The following is a 23510-nucleotide window of genomic DNA, read 5'->3' as shown; positions in this document are numbered from 1 at the left end:
GGAATTACGGAAGATGCTACGCTTGAAGGAACTTTCAGCCAAAACTTCTTTCACTGGCTCACAGCACACTCATGTTTAAGTGAAAGCATCTCTTCAGTGAGAAGATAGGACAGAGGCAGCAAAGACAGGCTTAAGAAGGTAGGTCAGTTGTGCTAATATTCTGAAGTGTTTGTCTAGGGGTGATGAAAAGAGAAGAAAAGAGGCTTGGGCCATGCTTTGTTTCCACAAACACACAGATCAGGAAGCTGAACAGAAAGAATCACCTTAAAACAAATCATCCTTTTAAAAAGAAACTCTTTTTGCAAGCACAGTAGTTGTCTTCAATATCTAAGCATCTCCCTGTAGTACAGAAGAGGACATGAGCTAAACTAAACCCAAGTAACTATTACACAAACAATTCTAAGACCAAGAATTGACATCATATACTAAATAAACTCTCAAACTCATATTGCAAGCATAACTTTCAAATTCATGCTGTTTCCATTCACTACCCCAAAACACAAAGTCTGTCTACAACATTTGATGTTAAGAACATACGGAAAATAAAACGAGCTTACCAATTCCAAGGACATATTTGCTCGAACACGCCCAGTGTTTTTTTTATTTAGGGAGAGGAAGAAAAATGTCACAGTGAGCAAAGTTCACGTGTTGGCCTGGCAAGGATCCAGGCTAGAGCAGCAGCAGCTGCTCACACCTGTGCAGGCAGCAGGCTGTCCCCACAGCAGCCCCAGGGCTGAGGGGCTGCATGTCCCAAACCCGCTCGGAGAATTGTCCAGCTCGCTCCCCACAATGTCCCCAGAGCCTGCTGGCAAACTTCTCTGCCTTAACTGATGAAAGCTACTGATTAATCCATCCACTGCTCCTCCCTCATCCGAGTTACTGCCTTGAGCTTATGATCAAACTGGTTTTACTACCATGTAAAGCCTATTACTCACAATACAGCTATTTACAAAACTAAGATAGCAATAAATGACATAAAACAAGGAACTTCAGTTCTTAAAGAAAACTTCTCAGCTATGTAGGGACAAAGACCTTAAGAAAATAAGCAGAAGGATGAACACCAAATCATCACTTTCAGTTATCAACACAACAGGTGTCAGGAGAGTGAATAGAATTACTCAAAATAAACAAATCAACAAAAATGAATCTTAGTCCATCTTGTCAAAGTAAATGCAGAAAAAAGAGTTAAGATTCATCAGGCCAGAGAAAGAGGGTGGTCTGGGGGATTTCCTGAAGGAGGGGAGGCCTGAACTTCTTAATCTTTATATAACAGACAGGAACGGTTGGTTCTCTGAAAGTGAAGTCTAATAGGGAACATAAATAAAAACCAACCCAAAACCAAAAAGTCTTCCACATTCCACACACCTTAATATGTCCAAAAACCTCACACATTCCATCTAACAGCATTACTACACTTCTCTAAAGCACACTGGAAACAAATGTGTGCACATTTTTCACCTGATGGATTTTAGAAAGGAAAAGCTGCTCTCAAAGAAAACAATACAAGTCTGCTAGGTTCCATTGCACATTCCTTTCAGGAATTTACAATGTTGTTTATTTTAAATGTCCATACAGGAAGAAGTAGAAAAATGGCAATAACAATGTCAGAATCAAGAACTCTAGTTCAACCCCACTCAAAGAGGATATGCACACAGTTCAAACAGGAATTCACACCAGGTTTTGTTATTAACACTGGAAATGTGTGCACTCCAAAATCCAGCTCTGCAATACAGGCAGAACATCTTTAAGAAGCTGCAGCATTGAAAAGTGAATTCAAGGAAATAAGCTTCACAAGTAGGCAGTGTAATTGCTTGCACTTTTTTTTAACCTACTTGTATAAAACTGTACATTTACCACCATCTTCTGGTTTTAGGACTGCTTTGGACACCCTGTACACTGAGTTCCCATCCAGCCTTCACAACACCTCCCACTCCCCACCCCACGCAGTGGCACTGCACAATAGTATCTGAGGATGTTTCAGAGGCTTTTTTGGGCTCTCCTCAGCTGGGTCTAGCTGTTCTCTTTCTTTTAAAGCAAAATGATGCAAGTAGAAGTCAGTGCCAAGAACCGCACCTTTTGGGACAGACCACCTCAGACTGCTCATTAACCCATCAAGTGAAGGGCTCAGAGAAAACATCCTGGCCCCAGCTGGCACCAGGACACCACCAAGCTTTCATCATTCTGCAGGATCTCTCCAGCAATATGCAAAGAGCTTGGGTAGAAACCAATAAAACCCAACCAAAACATTACCAGATGATGTTATAAGGTACCAAGCATCAGCACTACATCAGTATCCACAGGAAGCTTCCATAAATTCCCTTCTCCATAGGAGGGTTTCAAAGTCTCAGAGTGCTTAGTTCACCCACAGTGTACAACAAATTAACCCAATTAAAAACACAGTCGCAGCTTCCTCTGCTGCACTTCTGACAGCAAGGACCAAACTGCCACCACTACATGAAACAAACCTACTACCACAATTTAAAATTATTTTACAATGTTTAGAAGACTTGAGAAATAAAAGGAAGACATAATCAAAAAACTATTTCCTGCTTTAACAACCCAAAATGAAGTTGACAGCACTTACTCATACTTCAAACAGAAAAGATGCATTTGTCAAAGCATGAGAAGTGGCATAAAATGTCAGCAAATCCAATGTATGGGCAGAGCCCAGAAGGAGGGAACAGAAGGGGACTGATCTGCTTTAGCAGTGAGGATACAGGCTGAATCTGGGGCATCCAACATATTCAGGCAGCATGCAGCAATAATCCTCCTGTCCAAATTCTGCTCATCCTTCAAAGAGGCAAGAGGCAGCCTTGTGCTGCCCAGCAGCCAAGGACAGCTTGCAGCTGGTACCAAGGCAACAAGCTCTTTTCCTGCCCTCACATAGCATAAAGAAAAACTATCAAAATAAGCAAAACAAACTAGCTGGAATTAGAACCTTCTGCCCAATTCTCTTTCAGTTGATGAAAATCAAAGGCTTTTATTTCTTTTTTAAAAAATAATTTATCTTCTCTCATAACACCTAACATTTGAGAAAGAAAACATGTTGATCTTCACACAGTTTAATCTGTCATATTTAAAAGTCATATTTATTACGTTTTTAAATTTTACACACTAAGGCAAATCTAGTAGATAACACATGCACTTTCAGTTTCAAATTTTAATCTTTTCCAGATCAGCACAAATTATAATTTAACATCCATAGTCTGCATAGGCAGGTTATATCCCAGCCTCAGTTCAATTCTTAACACACTAGTGTGTATATACATGTCATCAAAAAGCCACCACAAAGTTAACCACGTAATATATTCAGGCCAGATCCTCATTTAATGCATGAAATTATACTCCTAACAGGAGAGAGAGAGATGATCCTTTCAGGAAGTAATAAATATTTAAGTACAGCCCCAGAATTTTGCAACAAACATATAAAACTTGGTGCAACCCTCAGTACTGCACACAGCAATCTGTGCTCTCTGCTCACATTTCTGTCCTCTTTCAGACTTTTGTGCTCCTTCTCTTTCATGTGGGTCATGGAAAGTCAGCAATACTCATCTCTTGTCAGCATCTTCACTGTTCTTACCACTCCTAATGGTGGTGGTAGCTCTCGGCAAACAAATAAATCCATTTCTTGAGGGCCTTTCCTCATTCACAGGGCCAAAGTCCAGCCCTGCTGGAGCTCATTTCCACCTCCCTCCAGCAGGTCACCCACACCTCGCAGGTGTTCACAGCACACCAGGCCAACAAGGGCTGTGTGAGTTTAGCTGCTAAGGCTTGGTACTTGCAGCAGTCTGGTCAGAGCAGCATCCCAGAGATCCTGCTGCATGATCCAACAACCTACTGCAGCAGCAAATGGGAATGCATTGGGACGAGGCACAAAAAACACAAAAAACAAACAACCAAACAAAACAAAAAACAAAAAAAAACCCCAAAACCAAAAAAACCCGCAAAACCCCCCCCAAAAAACCTAAAAAAGCCCCCAAAAAATTCCCCCCCAAAAAAGCCCCCCCAAAAAGCCCCCCCAAAAAAGCCCCCCCAAAAAACCTCCCCCAAAAAAAACCTCCCCCAAAAAAAACCTCCCCCAAAAAAAACCTCCCCCCAAAAAAAAACCTCCCCCCAAAAAAAACCTCCCCCAAAAAAAACCTCCCCCAAAAAAAACCCCCAAAAAAAAAACCCAAAACCCCCCCCCCCCAAAAAAACCCCAAAAAAAAAACCCCCCCAAAAAAAACCCCCACCAAAAAAAAAATCCTCCAAAAAACCTACACCATTTTTCTGTAACAGCTTTCCCAGAAATAGCCTCTCGAACTATCCCTACCTGTAAATTAACTGTTACAAAGAAACTATAATCAAACTGACCATGAAGAAAACACACAACTTTCACCGCCCTAACAATCAATGCTTTCCCATGATCTCACACTGCACAAAAGCCTTCCAGCCTGAACATACCACCTTGGAAAAAGGTTCCCAAATCAGCCTCACAACTTCACTCAGCTCCAGCACCAAGAAGGCAAGTTACTCCTGTTGTCATGGAACAGAAGTGGGAATTTTCTTCTACACAACTTCCCAAACCCCTACGGCTTCTAGAAAACTCACTGTCCCCTGAAATTCAGGACATCCAGCAGCTAGAAAGTTAAAAATATCCAGAAGCTGAGATGCCAGGAGAGAAATAATTTTAAACAAAGTTTATAAAAGTCACAGCTGCAGAAAGGCAAGAAAACACCCAACAAGTATGGTAATTAATACAGAAATATGTCACATCTGACCCATCTCTGCTCTTCAGCAGAACAAACTGATGACACACAAACCAGCAAAGAGCTGAGTCTGATGCTTTCTTCCTACACAGCACTTGAGAGTTAATTAAGAACATCAGCTTAATAATCACCAAAACACCACTTGAGGTCAAATTAGTATTTATACAGGACTCAAAACCCAAAAATGACTTCAAACTAAACTAGCAACAACTTCAGAATGTTAGATAAGTGAAAAACATTCATACAAACTTTCCCTTGGTAGAAGACCCTCTCTGAGAACAACTGGATTGTTCCCATCAGTTTTAAAAGGAAAATCTTAAAACTCCTCACAGTAAATCAGAAAATAATAATTTGGCTTTTTCAATTTTTCAGAAAAATTGTCAAATAAAATAAGCAAGTGTAAAGAAGTGTTAATAGCACTGACCAATATCCCCTTAGGTTTTACAACATGAAGGTATCACAGTAAGATACACTGGATAGTTCTGGTTTGCAAAGAACTTCAAAAGGGGCAGGAGTATCTACATTCACTTGGACTGCATGGAAGTGTTACACCAAGGAGTTTGCAGAGTACAAAAAAGGCAGAGTCAGCAGCAGAGCCCAGGGTAAAGCAGAATCGCCCCTTCAACGAAAGCAGCTTGATCCAGGCTGAAGAACCCACATGAGCACAGCCTGAGGACGCAGCTGCTCATTACAGATGAGCTGACTGAGCTGTGACCCCACTTTCCCAACTCTCTCATGACTGAATGTCTTCTGTAGGGGTACGTTTAGGGGTTTCTTATATTTTTGTTTTTTAATTAGTTCATCCCACTAAAGCAGGTAACCATGGCTACAGACTACTTGATACCCTGCAGAAGTCAGAGTGACACAGAACACAATGCAAGAGTAACCAAAAGAAATGCTAATGTAAGAATAGACAGCACAAATTAAAAAAATCTTCAAAAGCATATTTTAAAAAGTCAGCACCTTGAATGTGTTCCCATTAAAAAAAAAAATCATCCTGTTACAAATACAGCTGTTGTGTATTCAACTATTTCAGTGATAATGACCCAACCACACCATCACAGGAATATCAGGCCAATGCAGAAAACTCACCTTGACAAAATTGTCAGGGAACATGCCTCTTCTGCCATTTAACTCCCCTTCCAACCATCCTTCTTCTTCCAGTTTTTTCACATTCCTGATGACTTCCCCGACTCGGATTGTTAACTCATCATCATGCACTGCATCATAGTCATATTCCACAATATAGTCCACTAAAAAGGAAAAAAAAAATACTCAGTGAATACAACCCAGACTGGGAAATGCAACTTGAAAGTCATGCATGTTCAAAAAGCAAACCTAACAATGACTGCTAACAGGCATTCCCTCACAGCAATGCTCACCTGTGAACTGTGACACTCCCATGTATTTTTGAGAGGGAGAAACCATTCAATAGTCACCCATTAGAATAAAGTAAATCTAGGAATATGACACCAGGTCATATTTTAGTGGTGGTGGGTAGGTTTTTGTTCATGTGTGGTGGAAAGAATTGCCGGCAATTGCTGGGAAGAGAATTGTTTTCTCTTCCCCTACCAAGTTCCAGCTGAAGATTTACCAATTGTGAATCACTGCCCACAGGGCAAGTGCCTCTTACTCAGTGCTTATTTGGGACCAAGGATCAGACACTGTGTGGATGGTACACACTTGCAATGCTTTGCTAATTCTCATACTTGAGCCTGCCACTATGTTTGCAAGAAACTAATTGCTGCACAACTCAGAATTTCTGCAAGTTTGATCCAAGAAATGCAACACAATCAGAAGGTGTGTGATTGACAATATACAAATTAAATTGCAACTATGTAAAAAGCATCTTCCTTCAGAGTCACTTGGTTTGTATGAAGTAGAACAAGCAAGTGAGCTTTACTTTTGATAAAATTATGTTTACATCCTTATGAGCACAGCAGTGTATTCACATACTTGTCCATCTGTTGCACAAGATCTATGAGAGTCGCTGACAACTTAAGGCGTGTTTGGCCATGAAGACCCATTTGTTCATCAAGAAATTCTGTTCATGCTTGAAATTTCCACAAACTTGAAGCAATCAAATAATCTTTCCTCACGCAAATTCAGTCAAATATCCAGGCACTGTCAAATGTTAAAACACTGTCCTCACTGAAAGCTTCCTCTCCTCTGAAGACCACAATGCACAAGACCACAACAAGGTTAAAAGACAGAAATCCTGAATGGTTGTAGAAATTTTTTCCCAGGTTAATCTATTTTACCAGTGCACAGTAATACCCAACAATTAATTAAAAAATCAAGGAATCAAATGGGAAGAAGCATTATTTCCTTGTTACTGAACTCACAGCTGCATTAAACCAATGTGTAATTCCAATCTGTGGGCAGTTTTAATCACGAGTGCAGCTGCAATGATTGCAATTAAGTCTTTATCCCTCTGCTGCCTATGGATGACACCAGAAAACCCTTAATAAAAAACAGAACTACGTGATGGTGCCATGAATGCAAGAAATGCTTGAATGATATGTCTGGCAAACTATTTTCTGAATACACCCATTAATAAAGGAACCAGTAGACAAACATGAAGATTTAATTTTGCTTTCTTCCTTTTACAAAAAAAATCACTTACTTCCTTATGAACAGAAGTCATCACCAGAGTTACCTGCCTATGTTACACACCCGGAACTTCTAGCACACACCTTTTGTACTGCAGACATTTCTTTTTGCCAAATGTACTCTCTAAGCTTGTTTCAAAGCATCACATTCCCCCATCACTGCCTGCAGCAAGCAGAGTGGTTCTGCCTTGCTTCTCCACAGAATTGTCTCTTGAGTGGCTGACATAAAATATTGCCAAACATACAGGAAATTCTGGCAGTCACAAATCATAAAGACAATGGCCATTCGTCACCTAGGAGTCTGGAAATGAAAACATCACCTTCCAATCAACTCAACTCAGCCATTCTGGAAATCTATAAATGTAGAAAAACGTAAGAAATATCCATGTCACACATTTCTCTCATGATACACTGTTTTGAAGCACATTAGCAGGTAGCATATTTCAATATACAGACTACAGGACAGCTTTAAAAAGCTGAACATGGAAAGTGGATCACAACAGAGTGTCAGTCGCTGCAAATGCTCACAGCAGCGACTTGGGCTGCCAAACACCTGGTCCCTTTTCCACAGCAGCAGTAGATAATCACACCCACACTGTGCCAACATGAACCAATTCTATTGAAAGCTTATTTATTCTCTTGGGAGAATGCCCTTGGTTTCTGTATTTGTGTTTGAAATACACAGCACATTCATTTGGTCACCTTTCCAGACTAAAAAACATTGACTCGGTCATGCCAACAACAAATCCAGAACCTGAAGAACCTCCCAGTCATCCACATGTCTTTGTGTTTCAAAGACAAATAGCAGTAAAGAGACATCAGCTCTTACACTTGAAATTTATGTGCTCAACTTCCTCTTGTATTTGTCACCCTTGATTTCAGGGATGCACAGATAAACAAGATGTGAATTCTGTTGCCTCGTCTGTAAAGCACAAGGGACCATGGGGAATGTTAAAATAGTTTCATCCCATAGATCTTCCTATGATGGCAGAGGAACAGCAAGCAGCTACACATTCTGTGTCTTGCTACTACGTGGTCCTCAAGAAAAACATTTACAAGTTTTGTTTTTCAATATTGGCAATTAGCACTAGTTGAATCATCTACATGACAGGCAAGAAACCTCTGTACTGCCAAAACAGTCCAGATTAAATAAATCTCTGAAACATCCTAAAGTATAATATTGACCCAAGTAAAAACAAAGTCCAGCGATGACAGAAAGTGTTTTTAAGGAATCGCGACTCCTTATCATAACGCTAACTAGAAATTACATTAGTTTACTGATTATACTCCTTAATGCTTGTACTAATTCTGTAATGCTTCAGGTCCTCACTTCAACACTTTACTCAAGAACAAATACACTGCAATCAGTCAGCAGTAATGTGGACTCCAGTAATGTAAGCTGGTCAAAACTTCTTAAAAAATTCTCAGCTGGTAGAAGGTACAGCAGAATTCTCCAGCAACACAAGCTATCAAACCCACATATCTTATCTCCACTCTGCTTTTTACACTGCTTTCTCCATTTCAAACCCCAGTCAAATCAATTATCTGCAGCTTAAGGTCTGTAACTATCAAGTCTCAAACAAAAAACAGTCTTAGGCTTAAGCAGAACACTGACAGGTTTACTGTGCTTTTCTAGCACATCCAGAAACACCGAAGTTCACCTGAGAGGGGAAGACAACTTTCTCCTGAGTTTTCACAGATCTGCAAACAGGGAAAGGCTGCAAGAGCTGGGAAAAGGCTCAGGGACATCTCACCAATCAGGGTGTGGAAAAGACCAAGCAGTGCCCAATGAGAACACAAGAGGCAGTGGGAAAAAATGAAACCAAACAAATGCCACTTAATCATATATAAACACAGTCTGTCATCCAGCCATGACAGCTTTCCAACATACACAGGGAACCTTCCAGATGGTGTTCTTTGAAGGTTCTGACCCATTTTCAGAGGCAACTGACTGATTAAAATCAACACAACTACAAAAAAAATTATTGACTGGACATCTTCACAGGAAGATAGCTCTGTGGGAGGAGTCTGCTCAGCTCTTGCTTTTTTAATAAGATGACAACTTCACTAACAAAACAAGAATGAAACAATTAGGTTGGACATCAGGAAGAAATTCTTCACAAAAGGGTGAAAGAGTGATCAGATATTGGAATAGACAGTCCAGGGAGGTGTTCAAGTGTAGACTAGATGTGGCACTTAGTGCCATGGTCTGGGTGACACGATGGTGTTTGGTCATAGGTTGGATTCGATGACCTCAGAGGTCTTTTCCAAGCTGACTGATTCTGTGATAGAACAGCCCAAACACGTCAAAGTCAGTCAGCAGCTACAGACTGTGTTACTCCCCACAGCACAGAGTGTCCTACCTAATACCTCTGACAAAACAGCTCCCACTGCCTGCACCAGGCATTCAGGCACTGCTGGCCTCCCTGCTTCTCCAAACCTTCCCCTACCAGCTCCTCTGCCAACCACATCCCTGTGCCAAAGCAGAGGCCAAGCCTCCCAACAAGCATGGCCACATTACACCCATATTCCCTGACTGTAAACAAAGGATGCCTTCAGCTACTCAGACTCTTTCCAAAATTGTCTATTAGAGGCAACTAAGACCCTCTGGTAGCCCTAAAACAGAAATCAAAATATAAATCAAGGAAGAGCAGAAAATATAGCAAAATTTTAGGATGCCTGTGTCTTCAGTAGAAATAGACACTCATCCAGCAAAGAACACAATTTCACATTCTTGGTACTTTGTTTAGGGTATTACAATACTGTCAGAACCCAGTGACCTTTCTGTAGCAGCCAAAAAAAGACACAAACCAAATTTAAAATAAATCTCATGAAAAATACACTTCAACAGCTTCTACATTTTTTTTAAAGAGAGTAGAGGGATTCATTAGATAACTGAAATCCTTGCATATACTGGGGAAGCCTTGCTGAAACTTGCTGCAGGCCTGGAGGGACACAGTCCAACATGAAGCAGCAAGAATTGCTATTGCTGCAGTGCTCCATGAAGGTCTCTTCAGGCAGGTTTCATGCCAGTTTAAAGTCATTTATTGGAACAACAACCCTGGAAAGTCGTGTGACCTCCAGAAGCACCTTGCCAGCAGAACTACAGTTACATTAGAAACTGAGCTTTTGCTTTTCCAATTTATTACAAGACAGTTGCTAGATACCAAAACAAACTTCATTAGTACTGTTATTTCCACTTGTACATTTATCATGTAAAACCTCCAAAGTTTAGTCTCCCATAAAACAAAGCCTAACAATTTTGTTATGTATGAATAGAGTTACAAAGGTTTTTTCATTTTGTAGCAGACCAAGTTTACACTAGAGACAAAAGACTGTGGTCTTTTGTCCACAGAGGACACAATCTTACCCTTTTAACTACCATAGTTTTCTTTACAACTATTTCAAAATCAGGTGCTGAGCTTAAGAAGAATGATCCTTCCAACTGCTTCCCCCAAAAAATGTTTCTACCATTTATGAGTTATAAGAATTCCAGCTGGCTTAATACCAATATAATAGCATATGTTCAGCCACCTAAGACACACCTTTATACCAAAAAAGTAGCTCAGGTGTTTAAATGCTGAACAATGAAAACACCTCCGTAAGTGTTAAACATAAGTAGTGGTTGTAAGAATGTTTTCTTTCCACTTCAATACCATATAATTTCCTGTCACCCTGACCTGAGTCACTGATGACAACCCAGACGCTTAAATAGAAAGGCCTGACAGACTTCCTACTGCCCTTAAAATTTTAGTTCCTGCTCCCAAAACTGTGAGTTTTGTCTACAAAGCTCTCCTGTAAAGACACATGCACAAGGTGAGCACCAGGGTTTGGGGACCAAAGACAAATCCCTCGTGGCCAAGAGCTCCCACTGGTGTGCATCCATGCTTCCTCCAGGCTCTGCTTCACAGTCCTGTTTACAAATGACCAGAATAACCAGTTCCCCAAAGATCCAAGTATTCCTTTGGGGTACAGATGTAGGCTTGCTCCTCCTCAACCTGAGTACGGGAGCGCCTTGCATTTCCCACTATCGGGGAAACCACTCTGAGCCCTTGTGCAGAAGTCCTTCCCCTCCTTTCACACCCCGATAAGCACCCAGCTGAGAATCAGCCCAGGGACTGAACCTTGAACAGATGGAAACATTCAGTATTTCCTGCTTCCTTCTCACGGTGCCCAACAAAGCTACATCACCAACAGAGAGTGGGAAACCCAAGAAGCTTAATTTCCACGACATCTTAACCTGAGAATTGTGATCCCATGCTTTCTTCTGTATGCATTCACCAGTCCCCTCCCCTGCTCTCTGCTTAAATTACTACTTATTTATAATACTAGTGAATCAGATAAAGAAAACAGCCCAAGAGAAACCTTATAGCAACAACTTTCTGCAAGTTCATCTCCTTAAGATGTCTCACTGCAGGGTCAGACAGGACTGCTTCAAACCCATGTTAGATCAACCTCTACATCCCTGTTACAGCCCAGATTAGGAGCACACGGGTCAGCGACCCTCATTTGTGGTGGTTCAATTCAGTGTGGAATGGTCTCACAAAGTAAACCTGGAATTTTCACTGAAACTAAACTCAGGAATGCGCTTAATGCACAATAATCTTTGACAGGCATTCTGTCCATGGGACAAGAGTAAAACTTCAATGACATAAAAATGTCCAAAACTTGAAACCTGAATGTGGTCCCTCACACGAGCAATTTCCCCTTACAGATCCACTCATCTTGCTCCTCACCACTTGCTGCTTTGCTCAAAGCCAGTATGTGCCACAAAACCACATCCTAACATAACACCTCATTGATACTGGGCCACTGGATTCCTGTCAGCTCTGGTGGTAAGGATGCAGTTCCATGCTATTAAGAAGCTGAACAAGTGTAATTAGCTAATGGAGACCACGCAGTCCACACATATTTAACAGTACAGTCACTAGTTTTGAGCCACACCACAGAGAAGAGCAGACATTTCACTGAGCTGAGCCATGCAGAGCCATCACACATTCCACTTGGAGGATTTGCAAATGGTTGCATCACAAGGGCTACTGCAAGCGTTAAATCACTAATGAGAGATGTTCTACCTTCACAGGAGCTCAGAAGGAGGTCAGCGCCTCCTGTACAGCCCCTGGAGTGGCAGTGACACATGGCAGAGCCATTTCTACCTGTGCCTCCTCCCAAGGGAGCCACACCAGGCATGCCAGTCCAGCCAAACAGCTCTGTACCAAAGCAGTCACATCTCCTCGTGCTCCCAAAGCTTTGACCCCATGTGCCAGCCAAGCAAACTGTGCTGCCACAAGGAAGGGATGTGGCAGAGAAGGTTCTCTGAAGGTTAAGATAATGCTGACCTCATTTATTCAAATATTGACTTATGGTCTTATTTTAAGCAAAATGCCCAGAGCCATGAGAATTCTGTCATTTGTTTATAATAATACAAGATAATGCCAATGAAATAGAAAGATTTTCTTGCTGTTCTATGTATAGTTTCTTTTAAGCATACATAATTAATTCCAAATTTGCTGTGAGCTGATTATTCCAGTCATGGATTATTTCAAAGACAACCTAAATTGTACAATTTATTAGTTCAGGTTGCTGGGCAAAAAACCAATCCTTTCAAGCACTGAGGATGCCTCCAATACATACAAACACATGTGTTGGACCCAAGCTGATCCTACATAAAACCAGCTCAGTTATGTCCACCCAGTCTCTGGAAGCACCACTAACACCCTGCTGTCACCCACTGGGGACTCAGTTTGGATGCCAACAGGATTTGCTCTGTTTAAAGCAACTTCATGCTGAAGTGAGTATGAGCCTTCACTCTCTCTTCAACACAGCCCATCTCAGAAGGCTCAGCAGGCTCAAAGAAGCCATTAGATGGCTGAGGGCAATCAGACACTCTGCTGCAGTCAGGCTCAATTCCCAACAAGCCCCTTTCCACTTCCTCAGCACATGGGCTGAGCAGTCAGAGCACCATCCCCCATGTGAGCCAACACCAAATTAATTACAGAATATGCTGAGTTGGAAGGGACCCACAAGGATCACTGAGTCCAACTCCTGGCCCTGCACAGGAGCATCCCCAAGAGTCACACCAAGTGCCTGAGAGAGATGTCCAAATGCTTCTTGAACCCTGTCAGGCTGGTGCTGTGACCACTTCCCTGGGGAGCTGTTCCAGTGCCCAGCCACCCTCTGGGTGAAGAAACTTTTTCAAATATCCAGCCTTAACCTCCTCTGACACTACTTCAGGCCCCACAGAGCAGAGATCCATGTCTGGCCTCCCTCTTCACCTCATGAGGAAGCTGTAGACCACAATGAGGTCTCCCCTCTTCTTTCTCCAGGCTCAACAGGCCAGATGACCTCACATGGATTTCCTCTCCACAGCCTTCACCATCTTGGTTGCCCTTCTTTGGATACTCTCCAATAGTTTGGTATGTTTTTCACACTGCAGTGTCCACAACTGCACAATATTCAAGGTGAGGCCACCCCAGTGCAGAGCAGAGCAGAACAATCCCCTCCGTCATCTGGCTGCCAATGCTGTGCCCGATGCACCCCAGGACAAAGCACTGTGCCTGGGGAGCTCAGTTTTTCAGCTGCAGCTCCCATTCCTCAATCAGATGTTAAAAAACTAGGGAATTTCAATACCAGAGTTTTCTCAATCAAAAACTCATTGCACTGTTATCAAGAAAATATATCATTCTTCTGGAATAATTTCTCTTAACTATCCCACGTCACTATCAAAAAGCTGTCGGATATGTGATGGTTCACAAGAGCTGTTGAAAACTTAGTAAGTATTCTCCAGTGCTTACACAGAGGGTATTTTAAACTGCTATAAAGATAGTTTTCAGGAAAAAAAGAATGAAGTCAGAACAAACACACACCATGGAGAAAACCAGCAACAGCAAGCAAACAAAAAAATGGCAACAAAGCAACTTTGAAACTCTCACAATATCCAATATCTCATGTAAGCATTTGCTTGCCTACATCTGAGTGCCAACAGCCCCAGCTACTGTCACCTTCCCATGCTGATTTCGTACTATGAGCTCAAAGGGAAAAACCACCATTGCAAGAGAGGAAGGAACAAGCTGGCACAAAGGCAGTTCTGTCATTTTCCTGAAGTATGGGGTCTCACCACAATTTCTGCTTTCTAATGACAGCAGGTACCTTATTGCATCCTTTCCTTATACACTTTTTCCCAGGGTCTGTAGTGACTGGACAAGGGCCACTGGTTTTAAATGACAGAGGGGAAATTTAGATTAGGCCTCAGGAAGGAACTCCTGCTGCTGGGGGTGGTCAGACAGCACCTGGAGCTGGCTGGGGATTGTGGTCTCTCAGAGTTTGTGATTCAGGTCTCAGTGGCATGGCAATGAAAAGGTATTTTTGGGAGAAGTGTTCAGTGGCTGAAACTAATTTCAGTTTGGCCAACTTCTGCAGCATTTCCTGTCAGCTGTAAAGGTAAAATCAAAAGTGTAAGTAAGAAACTTCAGGGAGGGACATGAGAGATCTTGTGCATAAAAAAAATCTATGAAAGTTACAGGATATCTCTGAAAAAGAACATGTTAATGACGGGATTTGTTAATTTATTTGTATGATCTGTAACCAAAATTATCATTAAAGATATTTGTGCCTGAATCACAGGACAGCTTGGGTTGGAAGGGACCTGTAAAGACCATCCATGGGCAGGGACACCTTCCACTAGACTTGGTTGCTCCAAGCCCCACCGAGCCTGGCCTTGAGTACTTCCAGGGATGAAACATCTGCAGCTTCTCTGAGCAGCCTGTGCCAGTGTCTCAAGTCAACTTGAATAAACAAGGCAACTTGAAGAAAGTTTCTTTTTCCTTTTTTTCTGCCCACCCTGCAGTATCTGCTATTTTTCCTTACTTCTTTTATAACTTGCTCTGTGCTGTATCACCCAGTTCTAGCACAAATATTTTCTGTTTAAAGCAAAAATTCCTCTACATCCATAGCTTGCCTAAAAAAAGGAAAATAAAAACAAAAATAGCAGTCTTGAGACAGTCTAAAGCCAGGAGACTTGATGCTGTCAGCAAAGAACTCATCCATCTGGAAGGCGCCCTGGATCTGCCTGGCATTTTTAGATTGGGTAAGGCAATGGTGCATTCTCCAAGATATGACTCAGCAAGCACTTTTAATAAAAAGTTTGTGTTGAATTTTACATTCGAGGAAGAATGCCTGAAATAATTAGGAAAATGAACAGTTGAAAACAGTTAAAATTGTAGGCTCTTCCTCCCAAATTATTTCAATTATTGAAAAGCTCATTGCAGTCTAAGAGCATCCACATCAAACATCACTTTCCTATGCTGGCTCAGGTGCAATTAGCAAGAGACTTGGAGAAGGAAACTACACAGAGTAGCAGAAACCCTGCCCAGCAGCCTGCCCTGAAAGACACAAACCACACCGCCTCATCTTCCTACTCCAGGCTCCTGTAATTTTCTGGAGAGCATTACAGTGCTTAACACTGTATAAGATAAAACACAATGGAAAATTGAATGTTTGTCAGTTTGCACTTACCTAAAGCAAATCGTCTTCACACACACCCTCATAATTTTACAACTGTGTGCTGTAGATAAGTCACCATTGCCAATCAGATGGGAAGAAAAATGTTTTAGGGATACCTCTCTGCAGATTTATCAACTCTAGGGGAAGCACCCCACCATGTCTCCTCCAAAATGATCAGAAATACTTGTCTTAAACTCAGTCGTAAATTTAATAAACGTTACAACTGTGGATTTAATTTAGCCCCTCACTTCTATGAGCAGAATTGCTGGGCTCTTCCATTTACAGCACAAGACATGAAATGGGAAGTATTAGAATAAAATCCCAACCACCTCCAGGTATTTAATACTTCATAAGGATAGAGGAGGTCAAAACATTTCGCCTGGGAAGTGGCAAGAAGCAGAAAGTGATGGCTTGTGCTATTTCCCTCAGTCTGAGCAGAGCTCAGAGCACGAAACCAGCCTGGAAATGAGAGGTGACACCTGCAGGAACAGCAGCAAATGTCTCCACGAACAGAAGGGAAAAAACGCCACTAATTCACATTGCAGAGAAAACCAGGGACCTTTGAGGGCACAGGGGAATGGACTTAAAAAAAAAAACAAAACCACACCACATTTTCTGAAGCCATGACTCAGACATTGTTCCATATATAGATTTATGCCTCTTCCTCTGTTCCTTCCCTTAAGTTAATTTTATAACATCTATTTGGCAAAACATTCAAGGTGAGTCACAAAACACTGAATTACAAATTCTGCTAAAACAAAGCCACGTCAAAAAGCAGTGAAGAACACAAGAATCATACCTCATTTATATTTATATTTAGTTCAAATCCAAAGCACCAAATAAGCAGTGAAAGTACCTCGAGGTCAACACTGTATTTAGAGGTGTTCCCTTAAAGCCTTCACTAAATAATTAGCTCACAAAAACAAGTTTGAAGCTGAAGACTCTGCTGCTTATCTGGGAACTCTTTATAAAGTCATTCTCCAGAAAAATAAAAAATTGTATTTGAAGTTTCCTTTCTTCTATCAGGACTCCACACTACTGCAAAAGCTACAGCTCCTCCTGCAGATTTTTTTTCAGGATTCTTCTAGCCAAAAAGGACATCATGATCATAGCCTCAGGTTATGAATTCAAGAGTTATGAAAACAAGAAAATCTCTGAAAGCCTTTTGGGTTTAAATTAAAACTCCTTTTATGCTCCAAAGAAATGCAGAAATGCTTTGATAGACAGCCTACTATTTGGCACATCTCTAACTCTGAATGACAATTAGTACTTGAGCAAACATGGTAAGAATCTGGCTTTGAAATAAATTTACAGGAACTTAAAAGCATTATTCAGAGCATGCACAAAGTGTTCCCTTCATCTGTGAAAACAGACATGATGCAAGAGTCTGAATGGTCCCAGATTGGACTCTTGCAAAAACCACAAAATATGCTTAGAATTACAACAGGAACAAGTGTTTGTATCTGACTCCATGCTGTCAGGGCATACTGATTGTGACAAAGTTCATTTACTTTTTAGCGTGGGCATTTTAGTCAAGACAATAACCTCAATTTCTGGTGGAAAAGCACAGAAAAAAGTCCTTATGAAATGGATTTTTACAAAAGCCAGTCAAAACAGCAAACGCTCAAGGGTACCCTACAATCTCAATCACACAGTTTTAAAGGAGGCAAAATTGTTTCATGAGGTCAATTATGTTCTAAAAGTTGAGAAATCCAAGTCCTTCAGAGATCTATTTCCACATGTATTTAGAAGGATTAAAGTAATTCTTATTAAGATCATGATTTCAACCTGCATGGTTTGCAATGCTTCCAATCACAGGAAAATAGGGTTTGTAAGGACTGCTGGAGGTTACATACTCCAAACTGGTCAGAGCAAGGTTAATCTCAAAGTCAAATCAGGTTGCTCAAGGTTTTCTCCAGCTAAATTTTAGAAGTCTTGAAAGGATGAAGGTAAAACAGCTACCCCAACACCTCTTCTGACAGTGAATTCTCATAATAATTTTCCACATTCTATTCAGTAGGAATTACCACTTTCCTGACTTGAAGGCATTGGTTTACAATTTTTCAGTGTCTTCAAGGAGAGCAGGTTCTCCTCTCCAGGCTACACCTAATTCTTGCACACCAGCACATGCACCAGCCTCAGCTCCCCAGTTCAGTGACATTCCTGCTGCATTTGAGGGGAGGGAGGAGCAAAACTGGACACAGCATTTCAGAGACAGTCCTGTGAGTGCCAGCGAGTAGGGAACAACCACTTCTCATCACCTGCTGGCTGCTACCCTGCTCTTGCCCCCTGGCAGAGAGTGAGGGAGTTCATTACTACTGCAGCACATCAAACATCCCCCACCCCATTCATGGTGGAGTTTTTTTAGGTACCTGGTCATAATTTTGAGCATTTGAAGAAATCAGTGTTATGTGAGCATCCCTACCTGCCTTCCTCCTACCTGACTCCCAGTAATTCTTCTCCTGTACACCCATTGGGCTGAAACATGCCAGAAGAGCAGCATCTCTAAAGTAAGAACTGTCCATATTTTATTTCTAGGTTTTTTTGCAGAGTCAGCAAAGAAGCACTCAAATCTCAGTCCTTCCAAAGGAAAAGACTTCAGGACTGCCCCAACACTTGCCCTTCTAACCTGATGATTGGCTGATCACCAAATATGCAGCTTGGAAGCAGCTACAGCATGTGCTGTGTCTTGCAGAGCTAATTGATAGTAACACCACGATTGGTATTTGAAGAATTTGAGAGGGGATCAGAGGCCTTACAGGAGTTTATGAAAAGCAGTCTGGGGCAAGGGATAGCAGCTGCTGCCATCAGCAGACAAAGCACCCGAGGCAAGTTCATAGAAAGAAAACCCTCAGCTCCGCTGCTCTCAACACAGTCATTGAAGGAGTAGTTTGGATTTCAGAAACACAAAGGAAATACTCCTGATTGTTCCCCATATTCACAACTACAGGCATAATCCTGGGCACCCAGCTACATACACATAAAAAACGTCAAATCAAGAGAAGAGTCAGCAACACAACCTCAGCTTTTTCAAATACCAGGGTCAGGATTTACCACTTCAGTCGCTGCTCAGAACTGAAAAACCAGGATATAGCAGTGAACAGCAGGATCCAGCAACTCTGTGTTGATGGAAAATCAGTACAGTCTCCTTGCTGCACAGAGATGGCAGGCTGTGTCTAATTCTACTGACAGCACATCTCCTGTTTCATAAACAGCTTTATTTCATCTGCTGTTCATCCGGCCTGAGGCTTTCTGTTACCAAGGCAGGTTTTCTCCTACAACCTACATGCTAGAAGCTATTTACACTACATTCCTTACATGTGCCTTGTAGTTCTCCCTCAGTAAGGATGAAGCACTAAGACTGAAAGAGCAAACTCTTCCCACAAAATCTAGTAAGGTGATGAGCACATGAAAACAAGAGGAAGCAATTTTATACACTCTTAATTGTGCTTTTACTTGACAACCCCAGACTGGTAATTTATATATACAGCCCTATAGCACACAAAAATTTAAGAAATGCCTTCAAGCTCTCCTCAAGCTGCAAAGGGTGTCAACGGAGAAGGTTTCCAATGCCCCCACTTCCTTGCACCACATCCTTATTCAGATACTGGTAGCCTCTAAAAGCAAACCCTGTTATACTTGGGCTTCTTATAATGTGAATGTGTAAATGGAACAGTTTTTAGGATAATCTTCCACTTCACAGACACTCCTTCCCTGTGCTGAAGGATGAGATGTAATTTCAGTAACCTGCAGGTCAGGCAAAGGAAGCTCTGTATTTGATTTTCAAGAGTAAAACAGCACAGTTCATGGTAATTTATCTTTAATTAAACAGCTACATTCTGCTGTTTGCACTTTTCAAGAAAATCTCCTGCCTCCTTATCTACCATAACACGAGAGCATGGGATTAACATATTTGCTTTTATCCTCATGGCTTCATAAGCCTTGCTCACCTCAGCACTTCCCCTACCTCCCAGCACAGCATCTCATTCCACCTGGCTTTAGAACCACACCAACTCTGCTGAACACAGCAAGAAGTGTTGTTAGGGACACTGAGGTTCCAAACAAACAGCCCATGGCCCACCCTGCAGACACTCATGCAGCTTGTAAATCCTGCTAATTTTGTCAAGTTTGGTACCAAAATCTCTTAACAAAAGAATATTTTTAACAAAAGAATATCCTTCACTTAACCTCTTTGGAAAGGGAAACAGACAGGCTCTGCTTTTCAGGAACAACTGCTTTAGTCACTTACAGAGACCAGAGTTTTACAGGGACTGCAACAATCTGAGGCTAAAGGAGTGACCCTGCATGGTCTCTCCCTACTCATTCTCATTTCACCCCTCTTCCCCTGTGCTGGTCTCGCAGTTGTGCTGCTCCAGGGTGTGTCCAAATCAGGCAGCTGGTTCTCTTCCAGCTGGATTCAACCCTTTGCCTTTAACTAGATCATTGTGTGGACACATGACCACTAAACCTGCCAAAAGGGGAGATTAGAGAACACACTGATATCTGCATTATCCAGGGATTGACCATACCAAGAAATGATGGATCTAGCATTCTCCTGGCACTTTGTTCTAGCAATTAATAACTTCTCTGACAGAAACATTTAGATGTTAAAATGAGTGCAAATAGCAATGTGATTTACCTCAAGTTTTAGGCAAGCTTATTCTACTTAATCTTGTATTTACTGGTTTATGATAGTGCTAAATAAGCCAAACTCCATAAAAGCATTTAAGTGATTGCAAGTCCGGCCCAACTGCAGAAAATCAAGACACAGGAGAACAGATGCATATTTTTACATATTGTGCTCAGTCCTCTTCTCAAGACATACACATTATTGAGAACAACCAAAAGCAACATCTACAGAAATACAAAAGGTATCTCAGTAACAGGTTTAGCTGTTTAGAAACTGTTTTCTCTTTAAAGGTATTATTAAATCAATTTTAAAAATGAAAATTAGAGATACAGTTTAAAAGGAACATTTGGCTGTCTCAAAATGGATTCGGAGGGATAAAAAAACCCTCCTTTAAAGATGCAGAAAAAGAAGGCTGTGAAATAACAAGTTTGGTGGATCTTGAACACTTAAGGAGAGCAATTAATATAGACACTCATAGGAAATTTATGACATTTTAGCATGGCTCTAGTGCAAAGCAACCGCAGGTTCAAATGGAAAAGGAGAAGCACTGTACACTCGCTGACTCCTGAAGTTCAGTCCCATCCACTCTCTAGCCCAGGAGGTAAGGACTGCAGGCAGAGTGAGGCCATGCAGCTTTTGCTGCCACGATGGCAGAGCTGGCACAGGAGGTTTCCCTCAGCCAGCTCAGCAGCCCCCAGCAGGGCTCACAGCCAGGGCAAGGCAGATGCAGGCTCTGCTCAGCTCAGCCCCTCCAGCAGCACTCTGGAGTTATCTCTGAAGCACAGCCTGGAACTGCCCCACAGCGGGACTTCGGGACAAGGGAGATTATATGCAAAGCAGCCTTGAAACAAATCTGTTCATAGTTCAAGTTCAGAGTTAAGTGATGAGATTCTCCTTCAGTTTATGAAACTAGTGGTTTTATTTTCTCAAGCAGCAAAGATGGAGACTCTTCTCCATGAGTGCCAAAGATGCATTGAAAAGAAACAACCTGAAACATAGTGTCAAGTTTGCTTTTGTATTTTTCCTGAAAAATGAAGAAACAGTAGGACTTGGGGAAATAAAACCACACTAAGAGGAATGAAGGCATACCGGTATGTTACCAATAAAGCCACAACTAAAGAGCCAAAACTGGAAGACAAAAGATTTCCATCAAGGCCCAGCTGACAACTGGTGAAAGTGCAGCTGATATCGGTGTCAGCAGCATCTTGCTCCTCCTGCAGCCGTGAGCTCAGCCTCAGCTTTTGGACAGCCAGCCTGTCTGAAAGCTGACTCAGGAGGGCAGGGAAGTTTCAGATTGTTTCATTCATACAAGCAAGGGATGAAGACAACGCTTATTAGTCAGAGGTAAGCAAAGGCTCAGACTTAACTTCAGGGCTAGCTGAAAAAGATCAAACTACATCCACAGTGAAAACCATTTGACAAAGGCTGACCACTTAGCAGTTTTATCAGAGGCAGAAACTGATGACTTAAAAGTCTTCTTTAAATAGAAAGTCAGGCAAGTTTCCAGGAACTCTAGCAAAACTGCCTTATTTAAAATTAAAGTAAAAATCATTAATAACTCCCATCCACAAATATCTATTCACAGTTGCTGCAGAAGCAAAAATAATGAGATTGCTTAGCACTGCTCAATTCCAAAACCATTTGCCTCTAATGACAAAAAGTATGTTTACAGTGATTTACTTACTGGTAAGAAACAGTGTAATCTTAAGCCATTTAAATAATTTAAAACAACACTTTATCTAGTTAAAACAATGACCACAGTAACATTCATTTAGATTTCTTTAACAACAACGTCAAATTTAAACTCAATTTGCAATCACAAAACTCTTCAGTACTAAGTGGAGAGCAACTGCAGCCCTCACCTGTAACATCACACATCAGCACTGTGTACTGCTGAAATTAAAGGAAAACGCTTCATTTTTTATTATATTCTAATTTATTCTGCTGAAAGCAATCCTGGCCTAATACAGATTTCACAGAATGTTCTGAGTTGGAAGGGACCCACAAGGATCACTGAGTCCAGCTCTTAAATAAATGACCCATACAGGGACTAAACTCATACCCTTGGTCTTTCTTTGGCTCTTATGAGCTGAGCCAATGTCAAGGTCATGAGCATATTACAGGCAATAAATATTCCTTTAAGAAAGTGAACTTCATATTCTAAATTACCTCATATTATACTCTCTACAGTGTACATCACTCCTAATGTGGAAAGATTCAACTCATTTGGCAGACAGACATACGGTGATTTTTTCTTCAGCCTGATTTAGGACTCTGGCAGTGGCAAGACCTAATTTTTTGTTCAAAAATATCTACAATGCATTGTTTTCTTTGTTCAAGGTCTCTGAAAAAGTATTTCATACTGATTGTGTATGAGGAAAGTCAATTCTGCATAGAAGTAGTGAAGTAAAACACAATACCACCCAAAAACTCTTGTTGGCATTAGTCAGAGAAAGTAAATAGCAGAGCTGGTGAAATCAAGTTTATGCTGGGAAACAAGGAATAATTTGGGGTAAAAGTCAAAGGACACTTATTAACATAGCAAGAATTCACACCAGAAAAGAAGCAGCTGGAAAGGCAGTTTTAGTGCTTCAGTCCTGCTGTGCACCAGGACAGCCATGGGGGATGACCAAGCAGGGTTGTGCTTCCACCACCACAGCACTGAGGAAATCTCTTTCTCACCACCCCACATCTAAAGGAAGGGACAGCAAAGGCTCAGGCATCACCTCCCCTGGCCATTGGGCACATTTTAGATCATTAGCACATTCACAATTCAGAGTAGAAACAAAGCAACATCATGGAAAAGTGTCAGGAAAGAAAAATCTGAATGCAATTTAGCTACCTTACAAAATACAGGATGCCACTTAAAAAAATAAACAAATACACACTTTAAAAGGAGCAAAAGAAAAAGGTTAAACCCCTGCCAAGGACCAGAGACACATTTTAAGTGCTCACGTAGCAATCACAGCAGATAGAAACCGCTACACCCCAGACCCACTAGCAACAAATTTCACCTGA

General features: G+C 41.4%; 1 protein-coding gene across 2 annotated transcripts in view; it reads right to left on the bottom strand.

Annotated features, from left to right (window-relative positions):
* The window catches only part of CD2AP (CD2 associated protein), a 77982-nt gene that overhangs the window by 49841 nt on the left and 4631 nt on the right, over positions 1 to 23510 (bottom strand). The window contains exon 2 of one of the 2 annotated variants that reach the window (XM_063424099.1): positions 5841 to 6001. In XM_063424099.1, the coding sequence (XP_063280169.1) occupies positions 5841 to 6001 (161 nt within the window). Of the gene's footprint in view, positions 1 to 557; positions 798 to 5840; positions 6002 to 23510 lie in introns of those variants that run through there. The other variant, XM_063424106.1, reaches the window with a different exon arrangement.

Source organism: Prinia subflava, chromosome 2 (assembly GCF_021018805.1).
Source record: "Prinia subflava isolate CZ2003 ecotype Zambia chromosome 2, Cam_Psub_1.2, whole genome shotgun sequence".
Lineage (NCBI taxonomy): Eukaryota > Metazoa > Chordata > Aves > Passeriformes > Cisticolidae > Prinia > Prinia subflava.
This window is presented reverse-complemented; position numbering and strand designations above follow the sequence as displayed.